The sequence below is a fragment of the Quercus robur genome, chromosome 5 (genome assembly GCF_932294415.1).
Source record: "Quercus robur chromosome 5, dhQueRobu3.1, whole genome shotgun sequence".
NCBI lineage: Eukaryota > Viridiplantae > Streptophyta > Magnoliopsida > Fagales > Fagaceae > Quercus > Quercus robur.
This window is the reverse complement of record NC_065538.1, coordinates 63,998,195-64,016,156: the sequence shown is the minus strand read 5'-3', so window position 1 is coordinate 64,016,156 and position 17,962 is coordinate 63,998,195. Positions and strand designations below refer to the sequence as shown.

At 36.1% G+C, this 17,962-nt stretch overlaps 3 protein-coding genes across 4 annotated transcripts; 1 reads left to right on the top strand and 2 right to left on the bottom strand.

Moving 5' to 3' along the window:
- Positions 1-127: 127 nt before the first annotated feature.
- On the bottom strand, positions 128-1,683 carry LOC126726649 (receptor-like protein kinase ANXUR2). Its single transcript, XM_050431958.1, has one exon. It carries the CDS (start codon positions 1,346-1,348, stop codon positions 287-289), a length of 1,062 nt encoding a protein of 353 aa, XP_050287915.1. The 5' UTR covers positions 1,349-1,683; the 3' UTR covers positions 128-286.
- Positions 1,684-8,243: 6,560 nt separating this feature from the next.
- On the top strand, positions 8,244-11,484 carry LOC126728534 (uncharacterized). Its single transcript, XM_050434340.1, has 6 exons — positions 8,244-8,448; positions 8,596-9,560; positions 9,627-9,843; positions 9,955-10,009; positions 10,512-11,010; positions 11,152-11,484. Exons 1-6 carry the CDS (start codon positions 8,244-8,246, stop codon positions 11,482-11,484), a joined length of 2,274 nt encoding a protein of 757 aa, XP_050290297.1.
- Positions 10,455-15,545, bottom strand: LOC126726650 (receptor-like protein kinase ANXUR2). Of its 2 annotated transcripts, XM_050431959.1 has the most exons (3): positions 15,278-15,544; positions 13,946-14,177; positions 10,455-12,868 (listed from the first exon to the last, which is right to left on the bottom strand). In XM_050431959.1, exon 3 carries the CDS (start codon positions 12,819-12,821, stop codon positions 11,886-11,888), a length of 936 nt encoding a protein of 311 aa, XP_050287916.1. In that variant the 5' UTR covers positions 12,822-12,868; positions 13,946-14,177; positions 15,278-15,544; the 3' UTR covers positions 10,455-11,885. The 2 variants fall into 2 exon arrangements, with proteins under 2 accessions (XP_050287916.1, XP_050287917.1); XM_050431960.1 differs by lacking the exon at positions 13,946-14,177 and having other exon boundaries at positions 15,278-15,545.
- Positions 15,546-17,962: the final 2,417 nt, after the last annotated feature.

The window sequence follows — 17,962 nt, the reverse complement described above, 5'->3', positions numbered from 1 at the left end:
AATTAATCTACTACCCAACACATTGGCAAATGAAAAAATATATATATTAAATGCAGATCCTGCTTAATTAGCTTATTGGAATGCAATTTCGATAAACATTCTTCAATTTGTGATTAATCATTGGTCGTTTGGTGTGGCGGTGATCAAAATATATTCCCTCAAGCTATTTGAATCCAAAATAAATTCCTCAAGCTCAGGCAGCGAAGAACTAGAGGTTTCAACGAAATAGAACCATTACCAAATCAAAAACAATATAAATATGATCTTTTATCTATAAATCTAGTAATTATGAAAATAAGATGGGATAGATACAAACGTCACCAGTAGGATCTACATCCTTCATTGCAGCATCTGCACTCTGTTGTAGTTCAAGTGCATGTTCAAGGATTAACTCCACTTCACCCATGGTGGGACGAGCCTCTCCCTTATTTCGCACACAAGAAATGGCAGTGTCGACGTAAATCTTGAGACACTCTGGAGCTATCTTCCCCAATAGATACGGATCAATTATTTCATTGATGGTCCCTTCTCGCTTGCATTTTTGGGCCCACTTAACCAGACCCTGCCGTTTTTCCATCAATTTGAAGTCCATTGCTTCTCTCCCACAGAGTACTTCCAACAGTACCACACCGAAAGAGTAGACGTCGGTTTTATCGGTCAGCCTATTCGTAATGAAACATTCGGGATCCAGGTATCTCAGAGTAGTTTCCGAATCCCGTTTGATTTCCACGAATTTGAAACCCGGGGGAAGCATGTTGGACAACCTGAAATCTGACAACTTGGCCTCCCAATTCTTGTCCAACAGAATGTTGGCCGCCTTCACGTCACCGTGGATAATAGTTTTCTTGGCCCCAGTGTGAAGGTAGTGCAGTCCACGCGCCACTCCAACGCAAATCTTTAGTCTTTGTTTCCACGAGAGGCGATCGTGGAGGTTACTGAAGAGGTTTCCATGGACCAAGAAGTCGTAGACTAGGATATTCACGCCTTCATCAATACAATATCCGATGAGAGAGATGAGGTTAGGGTGGTGTAGCTGGCCAACGAACACCACCTCGTTCCTTAAGTCCTCGAGTTTCAAGCGCTTTACGATTCTGGTACAGTCATCAATAGACCCCTTATATACACTGCCAAAATCCCCCTCACCAAGTAGTAATTTATCATTGAAGTTATTGGTAGCAATCTTCATCTCAGCCAGTGAAAATTGACGGCATAATCCCTCAGGAAGAGGTGAAGATGGTGATGGTTTTGCTCCCTTGGAAGTTCTGAATAACTTTGAAACACCTTTCATTGACGCTTCACTCAATTGAGAAAAAGCCGGCAAAATTACTTCCCTCCATTTCTGAGCCATCAGCCACTTCCCTTCATTTCTGACCCATCAGTCAAAATTAAGTATGACTGCTGAACCATCAGTCAAAAATGAGACTCATGCAATGCAACGATTGCAATCATTTAATATAAAAAAAAAAAAAAAAAAAAAAGACTTTTTAAAGAAAGATAAATTCTCAAATCGTTGGTGACTTGCTTCCCGGTCCTCCGCGGCAGCACACGCGGCGTCTCCAGTTGCACGCTGACTTGGGTTTGAATTTTCACAAGATATTTATGAGAACGTATGGTGTGTAATAGGAGACGTATAGTATGGGGCGTATTGACTCCAATTTTTTTCAGCCGTCAAGGAGGACTTGAGTAGTTAATTTTTTATTTAGCTGGTGACAAAAAAGGACAGTTGGACCAACTTATTCAAGGGATCCGAAAAAATTATTATTTATACCGGAAGATTGTTGATGTGGTTTTCTTGACCAATAAGAAGATACTATTTATGTAAATATATGTGTGAAATTCCTTATCAACATAAGAAATAAAAAAAAAAAATTATTCGATAATATCGTATTTGTATAAATAATAATATTTTAATGGTTCAGAGATCAGAGAGGACCACGTTAATAGACCTCCTGATTGACCCAATAATTTCTCAGAGATCAGGGACACTTTGAGCTATTTTTGCAGTTGGCAGATTAAACACCTGTAAAGGGAATGCAACAAGGTCACCCACGAGCTAGCACAACAAGCAAAATGTACTGGTACCAAACAGGACTGGAAGGGAGTTTCACCTCCTACGGCGCAACACCTCATCCAGCTAGAAAAAGCCTCATACTTTTGGCCTTTTTCACTCTTGTACTATGACTTTGTTGTCTTCCATTCCAATTTCAGTTGAATGATAACAGATCTTTCAGTAAATAAATTAAAAAAAAGGACTTGAGTATGTCCATTGCATTGTTGCATAAATAATAATAAATATAAATATAAATAAATATCTTTTTAACACTAATGGTAAAATAAAAATTAATATCTTTTTAACTAAAATGTTTATTGACTCCAAAAAACAAAAAAATGATCGAATTAAAAATAAGGCGAAAATACACTTTTTGTTCCTATATTTTGGGCCAATTTTTATTTTGGTCTCTAAATTGATTTTACTACGAATGTAGTCCCTAAAAAAAGAAGATCAATTTTATTTTGGTCTTTGCCAACAACCCACTAACAAAAAAGTTCTACGTGACAGACGGAGTGCATAGGTTGCATATTAGATGTTGACGTGGCTAATAAAATAATAAAAAAAAATTTTGATTTTTTTTAAAAATGCCACATCAGCTCCACATAAGTTTTTAAATTAAAAAAATTATTTACCAGTTTTAATCAAATAAAAAAGAGAAAAACATGTGAGAAACTGTGCCCCCAGCCCCCCCTCCCTTTTTTTTAATGTTGGGCAAACCCATATGTATGAGAGGAGTCGTGTTATTGTCTCTCAAAATAGAAGTTCGACTGATTATATTTACCCCTTTAGATTAAGGGTTTTACAATAGAGTTGCCACTTATTTAATTATTGGAAAAAATAAGAAAACCAAAATTAAAAAAATTCTTCATTTTATTAATTTGAAATTGAATTTACATTGATCATATGAAATTACATGGCTTTGGTCCTAGATACATTATAAGATAAAATACATAGCTTTGTTTCCTAGTTACAATCTAGAAATTGAAAATTACATAGATAAGCATTTGATCTACTAACCCTTGATCTAAGCTCGGAGGCTATGTTATAAGATGGGAAGGTGTTAGGCACCTACCTTGCCCAATGAAACCGGTCTTCTAGACTATGATGGCCAACATTCATATCGTATCATCCAATATGTCAATCAATTTGCATATTGAATTTAATGTGTGTGCATATGATAACCTCTAATTCAATTTATTAAGCATTGCATTTGAATTGAAAAATAAATTCTAGTGAATGTGTGGGGATGGTGATATCCCAGATTCAAGGATTTGAAAGAATTATGAAACGAACATCTTTTTCTTATTTTAGGTGTAGATTTAAGATCAAAACTAGTGTTATGCATAAACAAGAAATTTAAATAAACACTAGCATGCTCTAATCTTAAATTAACATTATAGTGACATGAAAAACGAGTTAAGGATAGAGATTATACTTGCAGGCAAGATCCACATGGTGGAGGAGGAGCCTCATGATGGAAGTCCTAAAGGTGGAGGAGAAAAGAAGAACTAGGAGAGGGAGAGTGAATTTCACTCAATACCTTGAGTTTTAGGAAGACCAAGATATGACAAGACTATTCTACTTCAGTAGAACTCAAGAGATGAGAAGAGAGTGAGTTTTTCTGTGCTTTGGAATGGAGGAGAGGGGGGGGTTTATATAGTAGTGGTAAAAAAAATATGAATGAAATGTCATTTAATAAGGGTTAACAAAGAATAATGAACCTAGACCTTATTTAGCCTTTGGGAAAATCGGGTGTATTGAATGTAGAGATGGGTGAGAGTGAGGAGTAAATAAAATTCGGTTTACCCAAAGCTCCTGTAACAGGTTGTAGAGCTAAATTAAAAAAATCATGACTTACTCAATTCTTATCGGAATTATCTCGTTCTTGTACTCAAGTTAAAGCCCCAGATTTCTAGTTTTTGGAAAAATTAACTCCATTCATATATTCAAAATATTCTGAAAGATATCAATAAAATGGTAAGCAAAGGTCATTTATTAGAAAATAATTTCAGCACAATTAACATTAATAGATCCCAAATTAGTTTCCAATTAACATTAATAGGCTCCAATTACTCCAATTTCAGACTTAATTAGTTCCAAAGTTACATTAATTAAAAAATAATTGCACAAATTACTCATTAAATAATAATGTTTGACTATCTAATTAATTAAGTGTGTGCAACCTTACCATAAAATGTAGTCCTAGCTAATCAAATTATGACATGTCATTAATCTCAAATTGATTATAATTATAACCAATTGGAATCAATTGTTCATAATCACATATAGTCGGACTCAATTTGTGATAATGCATCTCGGCCGTTAAAACATGATTTGATGATAACTTTCAATGTGATGGTCTGATTAAGGTTTATGATCAATTGATTTTATCGTTACAATATCAAGATTATTTTGGTGAAATGAGATTAAGGATCTAATGACCAGAATCAAGATGCATATTTTCAATGTGAAATTATCCCTTTACCCTTCATGTGAAGTTAAATATGGGTTGCAAAATGGAGTGTCAACAAAACAAAATTTTATATATATATATAAACACATCAATTGAGATTTGTGTTCATCTTGACCATGAACACATAAGAACAACAACAGAGAATATTCAAACACAAGAATAAAAGAATAGAAACCCATAATATTCCAAAATTTGTACCCAAATTCTTCCACAAAAATCAATTATACATTCACCCAAAATTATTATCCTAATACAATATTTCTCATAACATAGATTTCTAACCAAATACATAGAATTTCAATCAAACAAATTCCTTCATCAATTGCCCAGTAACTAGCAAAACCTTTCATCAAATCCACAAAAATCATAAGCTAAAAACTTATAAATCAACCTTAGACACACCAATAGACAACAAGATTTAAATGAACCTAGATCATAGTGAGTGAAAGCAAATCCAAAATCATCTCTTTCCCAAATACCATCAAAATTCTCGAGATGGTAGAATGGAGGAGAGAAAGAGATATGGCTTCATCATGGTGGTGGTGTAGCAGTGGAGCTGATGGCAGACCCACAACCCAAATCACCCAAACAACCACTTATCAAAGCAGCTACTGATATGAGAGAGGAATAGGGCAAGGGCAAGGGTGAGGTAAAGAGAGGTTTGAGAGTCACTACCGAGGCTTTGTCGTGGGGATCGACCACCATCACTACCGATCTAGACTTCACAACAACATAGCCAACACAACCACCGATTTAGGCTTCTTAACACCTATAAATCCATAGCCACCACCCCAAACAGATCCTTTGCAACTGCCACCACCACCGGTCTGGGGTTTCACAGTAGCACAACACACCCACAAATCCAAATTGCCACCACCCCAAACCAATCCTTCACAACCACCACCACCACCAGTCTAGGGTTTCATAGCAGCACAACACACCCACAAATCCATAGCCCACGAATCCAAACTGAACCACCACCCCAAAATCAATTATTCGCCTCCACTAATCCATAAAACTCCATGGTTGAGCTTGAGAAATTGATTTAGGCCAAGCCCCATTTCAGAGCATTCAATCGGCTGGGAGAGTTTATCAAAAAAAAAAAAAAATCATCTAGGAGAGAAAGATCAAAGAGAGGGAGAATGAGAATCAGCAAAAAGAGTGAGAGAAAAGAGTGAGAAATATGAAAATACATTTTTAAAATTTAATAAATTTATTTTATTAGATTGTAGGTTTATTTTTTATTTTTCTTACTATTAATTAATATGCTCATGTGGAATTTTTTAAATGACCAATAAGTTTTTTAAAATATTATTATAATAACCACGTCAGCTTAATGTTTGCCACCTACGCACTCCATCTGTCACGTAGGATTTTTTTGTTAGTAGGTTGACGGCAAGGACCAAAATAGAATTAATGTTCTTTTTTTAGGGACTACATTAATAGAAAAATCAATTTAAGAACCTGATGATGCTGAAAATTTTCAGTAAGTCACATAGTCCTCACTTCTCACATGCTCAAGACAACACTTGCACAACATAGAAAAAGAAAGACCTTAAGAGAGTACCGGTATGGTATCGGTCAAAAACTCTCATAATGTTAAGTTAGAAAATTTTCACAACTCTAGTGTGCTAGAGCTAGGGTAAATTATGCATATCTTGTTTATGAGGGTTGGTGGTTTTTATAGTAGTGTAGAAACGACTCCTGCTTCTTGGGCAAAAATATCTTTCCTTATAGAAAAGATTTTAATGGGCTATTGTAGGACGCAAGATATTTCCATTTAGGATTCCTTGGAGTTCACTTAAGCCACGTGGGTGCCGCATGACCTCGATATCTGTCGGTCACGGGCCTATGTACCTAGAATCCGTCTGTATAGGGGGACCACCCGTCACATGATCTATCTGTTGTTTTATTTTTTTATAACTGATTAACTTTGTACCGTCGTGCTTATTTGAACGGATCCGTCAACCTTAATTAATTTTATCCTCTTCAGAACCAAAATAGGAATCGCCCAAAATGTAAAGACCAAAAGTGTATTTTCACCTAAAAATAATAAGCAAATCAACAAACCCTTAACAATAACTACTACACTTCACTGCACCTTAACCAAAGCCTTTGTAAAGATTTTTCACACAAGGTAAAATTTTTTTCCCTTATGAACAAACAAGAATAATTAATTCTTGTGCAACTGTACCAAATAAATATAGATAATTGTCAATGGCGTGCACTTGGCGACATTAGTAAGAATGGTGGGTTACTTATGAGTAAATCTTCAATGTGCATGTAAGCCAAAATCACAAGTTAGCCAAATTTAGTGGGTAAATCTTCATTGTGCATGTGAATAATTAATTCTTGTGCAATTGTAACAAATAAATATAGATAATTGTCAATGGTGTGCACTTGACGACATACGTAAGAATGGTGGGTTACTTGCGAGTAAATCTTCAATGTACATGTAAGCCAAAATCACAAGTTAGCTAAATTTAGTAGGTAAATCTTCAATGTGCATGTGAATAATTAATTCTTGTGCAATTGTACCAAATAAATATAGATAATTTTCAATGGTGTGCACTTGGCGACATTAGTAAGAATGGTGGGTTACTTGTGAGTAAATCTTCAATGTGGGTAAGTCTAAGCCAAATTTGGTGAGATGGGCTTGTGTGCCCCTATGTCTAAGCCAAATTTGGTACAATCTTCAATGTGTTGGCTAATTCTCTTTGGTGGGGCCTGTAATTCAGAGTATAACTTGCTAAATGATATGTTGGGAATTGAATAGTGTTTTTAATATGCTTTCATACTTCATATTTTATTCATCTAAACAATATTGTCGTAGTTTAAACTATTTGTCCATATTCTATTTCTAGAAACTGCTAAATGATTTGTTGCTATTAAGAATGCAAAGAAGTGTTGCATGCCTCAAGCCACACAGCTGGCTAGTGGTGTAGCTGGTACTGAAGAAGGATGCACTAGCTCAGCCACAAGAGCAGCAATCAATGCAGCATTTGCTAATGAGGTGCGCACTGATCAGACCACCAAGCTTGCATCAAAGGACATGTAATGCTTGAGTCCATGCCACATCATGAGTTCTTCATCCAGGAACATTGAGGAAGTTAGTTCCACAAATCTAGGAGTTAGTTACTTAGGCTTGCCACGTGTACAGCCTCCAAAAAGTTCAAATAACTGTTTTGGTGCCAATAGTAGAGTTAGTTATTCTTTCTGTGTATATAAACAGAGTAAGGTGTAGATGTCTATTCATTTTGTTCATTTCATTGTAATTCATTCTCAATCAATGAAATTCTCCCAATTCTATTTAGTCTCTCTGTTTTTTTACATGGTATTAGAGCCCTAGCATGTGCTAGCTTCGCTTTTCGTTACAAAATTTTCTTACTTACCAAACAGAGATTACTTTAAGAGATTCCTTGAATTCTGATTTGCAAGTTCTCAATTCATCTCTATTGATATTGAATCTTGTTTTTTGTTTCCATTTCCAATTTCATTAGAAGTTCCATTTAAGCTTCGTGAAAAACATCAATGGCTTCTGCTGAAGGAAGTGACTTTGATCCTACGCACAATCAATCCACACAACAAGTTCCTTAGTCCAACACAGAGACCAATTCTCCCAATCGATTTTTCCTTAGTGCAAGTGAGAATCCTAGGAATATCTTAGTCACTCAACCACTCTTGGGAATGAGGAACTATCAATCTTGGCCTAGGGCTATGGTTCTAGCATTAATTGCCAAGAAAAAGATAGGATTCGTGAATGGCAAGATTGCAAAGCATGAAGATGATTCTCCTCTGTATGAAGATTGGGAAAGTTGTAACACAATGGTGCTTTCTTGGTTGATCAACTCTATGCATGTTGACGTTTCAAGTAGTATCATGTACTGTGAGACTGCGAGGGAGATGTGGCTTGAGTTACAGCGTCTGTTTTCATAAGGAAATGGACTAAAGGTTTATAATCTTCAGCAAGAAATTTCACAGATAACTCAGGGGCAATTATCAGTGAATGAATATTACTCTAAATTCAAGAAGCTTTGGAATCAATTGATTCATTATGAACCTTTACCAGCCTGTACATGTGGAGCAATGAAAATTTTAAGCATTGCACATGAGAAATCCTATGTGATGAGGTTCTTGATAGGGCTCAGTGAGAGTTTTGAGACAGTGAGTAGTCATATTCTCATGCTTGAGCCATTTCCTTCAATGAGCAAGGTGTATGCTCTGGTTCTCCAAGAAGAATCTTACAAAGGCATTGGTCATGGCTCTACCTTCACACCTAGGCCTGATTCAGTGGCAATGTATGCCAATACCAAGGGATATCCAGGTAATAAAGGTGGCCCTAAGAAGGAGAGACCTTTGTGTACTCATTGTAACATGCTTGGACACACTGTGGACAAGTGTTACAAGCTCCACGGGTATCCACCAGGTTACAAGCACAAAGGGAAGCCTAATTCCAATGCTAACCAAGCTTCGTATCCTCAAGGTCAAGCTGTTGAGGTTCCTTCTAATGCATCTGCTCAGTGTCCTATTTCTAAGGCACAGTGTGAGCAATTACTTGCACTTTTCAATTCTAGAACTGATCAAGGTGCTAATCACCATGTTGCAAGTGTTAGTACAAATGCTGCTGTCTCTATCATGCTTTCTGGAGCTACTGGTGTACCTGCTGCCACTGGTGTGCCTTCCACATCTATGACATCTTCAGACCATGCTCAATCTACTTTTGTTGACACCATGTCAGGTATCAATTCATTGCTTCATTTTACCCCTTCCTTGAAGCATTCAATTTTTTCTGCTAAAGTAGTTGATAGAGAAGTCTTTTGTACCACTGATTGGGTCATAGACACAGGGGCTACAGATCATATGGTCCATTCCATCACATGTTTCACCACTATCACTGCTACTCTAAACACTTTTGTCAATTTACCTAATGGGGAAGTTGCTTCTATTACTCATGTTGGCATTGTGAAAATATCTGAACACCTTATACTTCACAATGTTCTTTGTGTTCCATCTTTTAGTTTCAATCTCATTTCTGTAAGTCAGTTAGTTAAGTCCACTGCTTGTTGCCTTATTTTCTTTGGAAACTTATGTTTTATCTAGGACCTTGCTCATTGGAGCACACTTGGTCTGGGTAGAGAAAGCAATGGACTTTACTTGCTGGACAAGAGCTACACTTTTACACCTGTCATTGCTGCTTTTGTACATAGTTCTCAAGTTCACATCTGGCACTCCAGATTGGGTCACTTGTCTAATGCCAAATTGGCTTCAATAAAACCAAGTGATGTACCTGGTTTCATTTCTGTTGAGAACTTTGATTGTAATATTTGCCCACTTGCAAAACAAAAATGTTTACCCTTTAATAAAAGTTCTCGTTTGTCTAAATCTTGCTTTGAGTTGATTCATTATGATTTGTGGGGACTTTTCTCAGTTTCTACCATTGATCATTGCAAGTATTTTTTAACCATTGTTGATGACTATTCTAGGTGCACTTGGGTTTATTTGTTAAAGCATAAGTCTCAAACACAATATGTTTTAGAACAATTTTGCACTATGGTGGAAACCCAATTTTGTAAGAAAATTAAAACTTTAAGGTCTGACAATGGGACTGAATTCATCATGAAAGATTTTTTTTGCCAAAAAAGGTATTTTGCATCATTTAAGTTGTGTTGAAACCCCTCAACAAAATGCTATTGTTGAGAGGAAGCACCAACACATCTTGAATGTGGCAAGAGCTCTCATGTTTCAATCCCACTTACCTTTGCATTTGTGGGGTCATGCTATACTAGCTGCTATGTACTTAATCAACAGAATCCCTTGATCTGTTTTGTCAAATCAAATTCCTTATGAAGTTTTGTTTGGGCATCCACCTAGCTATGCACATTTAAAAGTGTTTGGTTGCTTATGTTTTGCTTCCACTGTTTCAAATCATAGGTCAAAATTTGCCCCTAGAGCAGTTAAGTGTGTTTTCTTGGGATATCCTTTTAGGGTTAAAGGATATAAAGTTCTTGATTTGTCTAATAACAAGGTGTTCCTCTCTAGGGATGTGGTTTTCCATGAAAATTATTTCCCTTTTGCTTATGTTTCACCTCATATTGTAGATCCTTTCCTATCTTCTGATGTTGGAGCTTCCTGCTCAGCTGGTGTTGCTGATTTTGTTACTCCTGTCAGCATTTCTGATCCATCTTCCTTGGATTTTACTGATCCACCTTCTTCTTCTCATCAAGATGTTCCAATTGTTTTACCTTTTGATCCTATTTCTTCTTCTAGTCCTATACAGATGTCTCATTTTGATCAAGTGCCTTCTTCATCATCGCCAATTGTTTCAGTGCCTCCAATGCCTTTAAGGAAGTCCACTAGGGATGTCAGACCTCCTGCTTATTTGCAGGACTATGCTTGTACTGCTATTGCACCTGGTGCTCCTTATGATCTTGATCAATGTCTTACATATTCTTATTTGGAGCCATGCTACCATTCTTATTTACTGGTTGTTAGTTCTGGTCCCAAATAACCTACCAATTTTTCCCAAGCTGTTCAAGATCCACTTTAGAGGGCTGCCACAGACAAAGAAATCCAAGCCCTTGAATAGAATCATACTTGGGATGTGACTACCTTGCCTCCTAATAAGCTACCCATTGGCTGCAAATGGGTTTATAAAGTCAAGCTTAAACCTGATGGTAGTGTTGAGAGGTTCAAAGCTAGGCTGGTTGCTAAAGGGTATACTCAAAGGGAAGGTCTTGATTTCCATGAAACCTTCTCTCCTATTGCTAAAATAGTTTTAGTGAGGGTCTTGCTTGCTCTTGCTGCTGCCAAGCAGTGGCCTTTGCGCCAATTGGATATCAACAATGCTTTTTTGCATGGAGACTTGGATGAAGAGGTCTATATGACATTGCCACCTGGTTTTCACAGTAAGGGGGAGTGTGTTTCAGCCTCTTCTACTGCTCTTAGGGTGTGTAATTAAATTGGTTAAGTCCCTTTATGGTTTTAGACAAGCTTTAAGGCAATGGTACGCTAAGCTGTCAGCAACAATAAAGGAGCTTGGTTTTGTTCAATCTCAGGCTGATTACTCCTTATTTGTGCACAGCAAAAGGTCTTTGTTCATTGCTCTACTAGTCTATGTTGATGATATGGTAATCACTGACAATGATCATGCTTGTGTTGTCTCTCTCAAGTATGTTTTAGACCAAAAGTTTGGTATTAAGGATTTGGGATCACTCAAGTATTTCTTGGGTTTAGAAATTGCAAGAAACAAGAGTGGGATCAGCTTAACCCAGAGGAAGTATGCCTTAGAAGTCCTTGAGGAAACTGGTATGACAGAGTGTAACCCAGTCCAAACCCCAATGGAACAGCAATTGAAGTTGTCTAAAGGCAGTGGGGACGAGCCTCTCCGTTAATTCGCACACAAGAAATGGCAATGCCGACGTAAATCTTGAAACACTCTGGAGCTATCTTCCCCATCAGATACGGATCATTTATCTTATTGGTGGTCCCTTCTCGTTTGCATTTTTTGACCCACTCAGGAAGAAAATGCGGCTCTTCCATCAATTCAAATGCTTTTCTCCCACAGAGTACTTCCAACAGTACCACACCAAAAGAGTGGACGTCGCTTTTATCAGTCAGCCTTTGCATAAAGACATATTGGGGATCCATATATCCGAAGGTACCGCAAATCGTAGTATCCGTATCCCCTCCGATTGCCATGAATTTGAAACCCGGGGGAAGCATGTTGGACATCCTGAAATCTGACAACTTGGCCTCCCAATTCCTGTCTAACAGAATGTTGGCTGGCTTCACGTCGCCGTGGATAATAGTTTGCTTGACCCCAGTGTGAAGGTAGTGCAGTGCACGCGCTACTCCAACGCAAATCTTTAGTCTTTGCTTCCACGAGAGGCGATCATGGTCATTGCGGAAGAGTTTTCTGGAGAGGTCTCCATTGACTATGAACTCGTAGACGATATCCACGCCTTCATCAATACAATATCTGATGAGTTGAACGAGGTTAGGGTGGTGTAGCTGGCAAAGCAACACCATCTCGGTCCTTAAGTTCTTCCTTAAGTCCTGTCCCGGCTTGAGTTTCAACCATTTTGTTGCAACGGTTCTATTACAATCATCAATAAACCCCTTATATACTCTGCCAAAACCACCCTCACCAACTAGTGATTTATCATCGAAGTTATTGGTAGCAATCTTCATCTCAGCCAGTGAAAATTGATGGCATAATCCCTCAGGAAGAGGTGAAGATGGTTTTGGTTTTGATCTCTTCCAGAAAGTTCTGAATAACTTTGAAACACCTTCCATTGACGCTTCACTCAATTGAGAAAAAGCCGGCAAAGCTATTGAAGTCACTGCATTGAGATTGTCCATAACCAAATAAAACATCATTCATGAGCATGCATAAGAAGTCTTATTATTATCGTTCTCTATGGCTATGAATGATTGATAAAATAAACCATTAGATTTAGATTCAAATATATGTATGATTGCTGACCCATCAGTCAAAAATGATAGCATGCAATGCAATGATGCAATCATTAAAAAAAAATATATATATATTAAGAAAGATCTTGTAATAAAGAACGTTTGGTGTGGTGAGTATTAACTCTTATCTTTTGCAGCCGTCAAAGGACTTTTTGTTTTTGTTTTTTGTTTTTTGTTTTTTATTTATTTATTTTTTTTTTTTTGAGAAACTTTAAGGACTTGAGTATGGGGGATTCTAGCATTATACCCCTATTTTTAAAAATATTTGGTAATATGTCCCTGTTTTGAAATTATATAGGTCCGTGCTCCTGTTTTGAAACTTAATTTTCTCAAAATCAAGTTTCAATGAAAAACTCGTTTTGGTTTAAAATTGAGTTATGCCTGATCAAACTTAAAAAAATAAAAATACAAAAATAAAATTGCATGGAACTCGATTTTCTACCAATTGAGTTTCAAAACAGGGAGACGAACCTATATAGTTTCAAAACAGGAGCATATTGCCAAATATTTTTAAAAATAGGGATAAAAGGCTAGAATCCCCCTTGAGTATGTCCATTGCATTGTTACATAATTTGCATGAAAAAAAGAAAATAAATAATAATAAATCTTTTTAACACTAGTGATTAAATATAAATAAATATCTTTTTTTAATAAAAATAAATAAATATCTTTTTAACTAAATGTTTATCGACTCAAAAAAAAAAAAATGATCGAATTAAAAATAATAAACAAATCAACAAACCCTTAACTATAACTACTACCAAGTCCAAATCTTTGGTTTTATTTTGCCTACTCCACTTTATACTCCACCAATAAAAGTTTGTCACATATCTCCTAATTAATTAAATTCTAATTTTATGCCTTTAACTTGTTACCTAAAATAAACAATAGTAAATAAATAAATAAAAACAAACCACCCAAGCCAAGACATTCCATAACTGTACCTTCGTTGGCGACGTCTGTGCCAACTAACCATCACCACCAACCACACCGCTACCACCACAGATCGTTGACGTCGTCAATGCCAGCCAACCACTACCAGTAGTCCACACCCATACCACCACAACTTGAAGTTTATCAAAATAAACATAGAGAGAGACCTTGGATGAACGGGATAAAAGCTTCGAAGAAATCGCCCTTCTTAAGTTCCAGGCATTGATCTTTGCTTGTGAAAAACTATATCAAATTCAAACCATTCTTAGTGGCATTTTCACAAACACATACACAACAAATAGAGAGAGAGAGTGTGAGATATGCATTTTCTTGTCTACAAGTCATCCGGGCAATTGAATAGGAGAATGAGATGGATCAGTAAGATATAAAAGGAAAAGGAAATAGAGAGAAATTGCAAGAAAATTTTGAAAATCCATGAGAGACATACAACAATATGAGAGAGAAAAAGCTTTCCTTTGGTTTGAGGTTTTATTTCTCTATAACTTTTGATAGTCTTGCTACCACCGCCGGCAAGGTAGTGATGGTGGTTGGTTGGAGTTGACGACATCGGCAATATGTTGCTCCTACTATCAGTGAAGGTGGTGGTGGTGGACCCGTTGTGGGGTTGTCTTGGCCTTGATGGTTTTTTTTTTTAATTTTTTTTTAATTTTTTAATTTTAACCTATCTACTATTATTTATTTTAGGCAAAAAAATAATAAAAGCATAAAATTAGAATTTAATTAATTAAGAGGACATGTGGCAAACTTTTATTGGTGGAGTATAGAGTGGAGTAGGCAAAATGAGACAGAAGATTTGGACTCGCAAGTCAGAGCTCTATAACACATTTACGAACAATAACTAAAAATCATGTGTCTCCACATGATACATGAATATATTACAAAACTTCAATTGGATTATACAAAGTCACAATCTTATCAAGAATAAGGACCTTAACATCGAATCTAGGCCTACCAAGACAAAGGCTAACAAACCTCAAGTAACCAACCTCCAATAGAATTCATTAAGGTCTTGTTGAATATAGCAAGATTGAGTTACCAACCATTTACAGCAAAAGTCTCCAAATAATCAATAAAAATTATATTCACCATTTATTTCACATTAAAATGCCAAAACCCCCAAATCTTCACCACTAAGATAATCACCTTTATAAAAACTATAAACCCACTCATCAAATAAAGCCACCAAGACAAAACCCATGCATACAAACACATGAATATCACTTCCAAAGCTCATAAATCACATGAATATCATTATCAAAACTAAGATTAAAAGAACCTCAAGCAAAATCATGAAGCCCATCATAAAGATTAGAAATCTTTACCTCAAATAAAAGGGATGAAGATGCTTAGAGATTCCTAAGGATTTTTCGGTGATCTTGTCGGAAAAATTATGGTGTATATGGAGGTGTGAAGTGTACCGGTGGGAGAGTGAGTGAGAGGAGTGTGTGTGTGTGTGTGTGTGTTGTATTGAGAGAAAATGTAAAAGACAAGAACAAAGAATGAGTGTGGCCAACCAAAGAGAGAAAAGAGATATTTGTGTGAATGAGTGGCAGGGGATTGTTGAGTTAGGTGGGCATGTGTGATCCAATAAAAATCTGACATTAAATTCTTCTTCTTTCTTTCTTTTTTTTTTTTTTCTTTTTTTTTAATTGCTGGGATGTTACAATAGTCCTAACACCAATTACAAAAATTCTGACACAAAGTTTGGTGTTAGCAAGCAACGACAGCACAAGCGGCATCTCCAATTGTACGCTGACTTGGGTCTGAATTTTCACAAGATATTTATGAGAATGACAAAATTTAGCTACAAAACTGGTTGTAGCCTAAAACTATGACCTTACTCAAAATCATTCACATTACTATGTATTTTGAAAATCTAACTATTGAATTGCTTGTTTTTTATGTTCTTAATACACATATCAAATTTTGTGTCAATTGAATATTATTTACTATATGATTTATAAACTTAATTTTTATACATAATTTTAAACAACAAAAATTTACAATTTAAACAATTTATTGATGACATAGTTATTGATCTTTAATTTTATAGAAATTCTATAAGCTTAAAGGATATAAGAAGAAAATGTAGTCTAACGGTGGATTTGTCAAAATTTACATCCAATAAAAATATATTAAGTAAGGTTATAGCCTTAAACTACAACCAATTTTGTAACTAAACTTTTCCGTCTGAGAATGTATAGCGTGTAATAGTAGATGTATAGTATGGTGCGTATTAACACCTATTTTTTTCTATCATCAAGGAGGACTTGAGTATGTCCATTGCATTGTTGTATATATAATTTGCATTGAAAAAAAAAAAAAAACAAATAATAATTATTATAAGTATAAATAAATATCTTTCTAACACTAATGGTAAAATACAAATCAATATCTTTTTAACTAAATCTTTATCGACTCAAAAAAAAAAAAAAAAACTGATCAAATTAAAAATAATAAACTGTTGAGATCCAAAATATCACAATATTGTATCAAGATCCAAAAACAATATAAAATTGAAATTTAAGAACCATTTAGGCTTCCAAGGAAGGGGCAAGGCCTAAAATCGTCAATTAAGGACTATTTAAAATAAGTGGGAAGGGGCCCAAATCAATGAATGGGTAAGTTTTGGGCCTTATGAAATAAAGAAAAAAGAAAGCTTAGCCCAGCCCTTATAAGAGTAGATTGCTAGGGAACTCAGAAAGAAAGTTGAACAAGGATACCTAGGGATTCCCAGAAACCTAGGATCCTCGGGATATGCAACAGGAGACTGGCTAGGATTAGACAGTTCAAGGGAGCATGCTCATGAACACAAAGAACAAGGGTAGATATGTCCTATCAGCCGCCCCATGATGTAGAAAGAGGCAGATGACCTAGGAATCAGCACTTCATGAAAAGAAGTCTAGTACCTCGGGGAATGCAGGGAGATGGACCATGAAGGAAGGTGGTTGGGGATCTTTCAACCTAACAGAGAGGAATCTGCCCATTTAGAGAAAATAACAAAAGGTAAAGCTGCCAAAAAGTGGGTCTGAAAAGTAGTATCTAGAAGCTTCGAAAAAAGAGAATTAAAAGTTATCCCTTAGGACCTCTCAAAAGAAGAAAGTTAGCTAGGGACTTTTGGGAGGGAGGGAGGGGGGGGGGGGACCTCAAAAAGGGGAAATAATGAGAAAATAAGGAAGGGACCAACCACCAATATTGCTGACACAACATTGGTTCTAGTAACCAAGGCAACAAATGGAGGGAAGTAGCTCCAGAGTAACCCTTCTACCTACGATCACCACCCTGGACTGCTCTAGCAATCCTAGCATAAATCCTATCTACCACCTCATCAATCTCACCACTATCAGGAGTGAAAGATCTTTCAATCTCTCGATATTGCCTATGGCCATGCTTTGGAGTTGCAACCTCGTCTACATGATTTACTTTACGTGCTTTCTTTTTAGGAGGCATAGTGTACAGAGGTACTTATACCTATACCCAAGAAACAAAGCAAGTAAATCACAAGGCAACATAGAAGGTTAGCACAAAACGATAGATAAGGGTAAAGGAATAGAAGGTGGAAGCCAAAACAAAGGTACAAAATAAAGAATTCATCAAACTCTAATGCTCTGACTTAGATCAAAATCAATTCCTATTTTCAAAGACTTCAGAATCGTAACCTAAGCTCTGATACCATAACTGTCACACCTTGAACCCAAAAGGGTCCAAAGCATGAGAAAAACATTTCAAAGATACCTGTTGATTTTTTTCTTTTTGACAATTTAATCCAAAATTCATTATCAAAGTACCAATATCAAGAATATCATAAAAACTTCATTAATGATACTCCCAAAGTAAATCAGAGCTCTATGCAATAATTACAAGGACCATTGGCCACAAAAGAATAGAAGTCTGAATAACTAATTACATATCATCAACTTGTCTTGGGAACAAGTCACAACTACTATAATACAGAAAAGAATGAGTCAAGCCCATTCTAAGATGTACATCGTCTAATATCTCCATCA

Coding starts and splice junctions, on each gene's coding strand:
- LOC126726649 (XM_050431958.1), bottom strand. CDS start 1,348: ATGGCTCAGAAATGGAGGGAAGTAATTTTGCCGGCTTTTTCTCAATTG.
- LOC126728534 (XM_050434340.1), top strand. CDS start 8,244: ATGGTTCTAGCATTAATTGCCAAGAAAAAGATAGGATTCGTGAATGGC. Junction 9,561..9,626: donor TTAGTTTCAATCTCATTTCT/GTAAGTCAGTTA, acceptor TGTTTTATCTAG/GACCTTGCTCATTGGAGCAC. Junction 9,844..9,954: donor TTCTGTTGAGAACTTTGATT/GTAATATTTGCC, acceptor GACTTTTCTCAG/TTTCTACCATTGATCATTGC.
- LOC126726650 (XM_050431960.1), bottom strand. CDS start 12,821: ATGGAAGGTGTTTCAAAGTTATTCAGAACTTTCTGGAAGAGATCAAAA.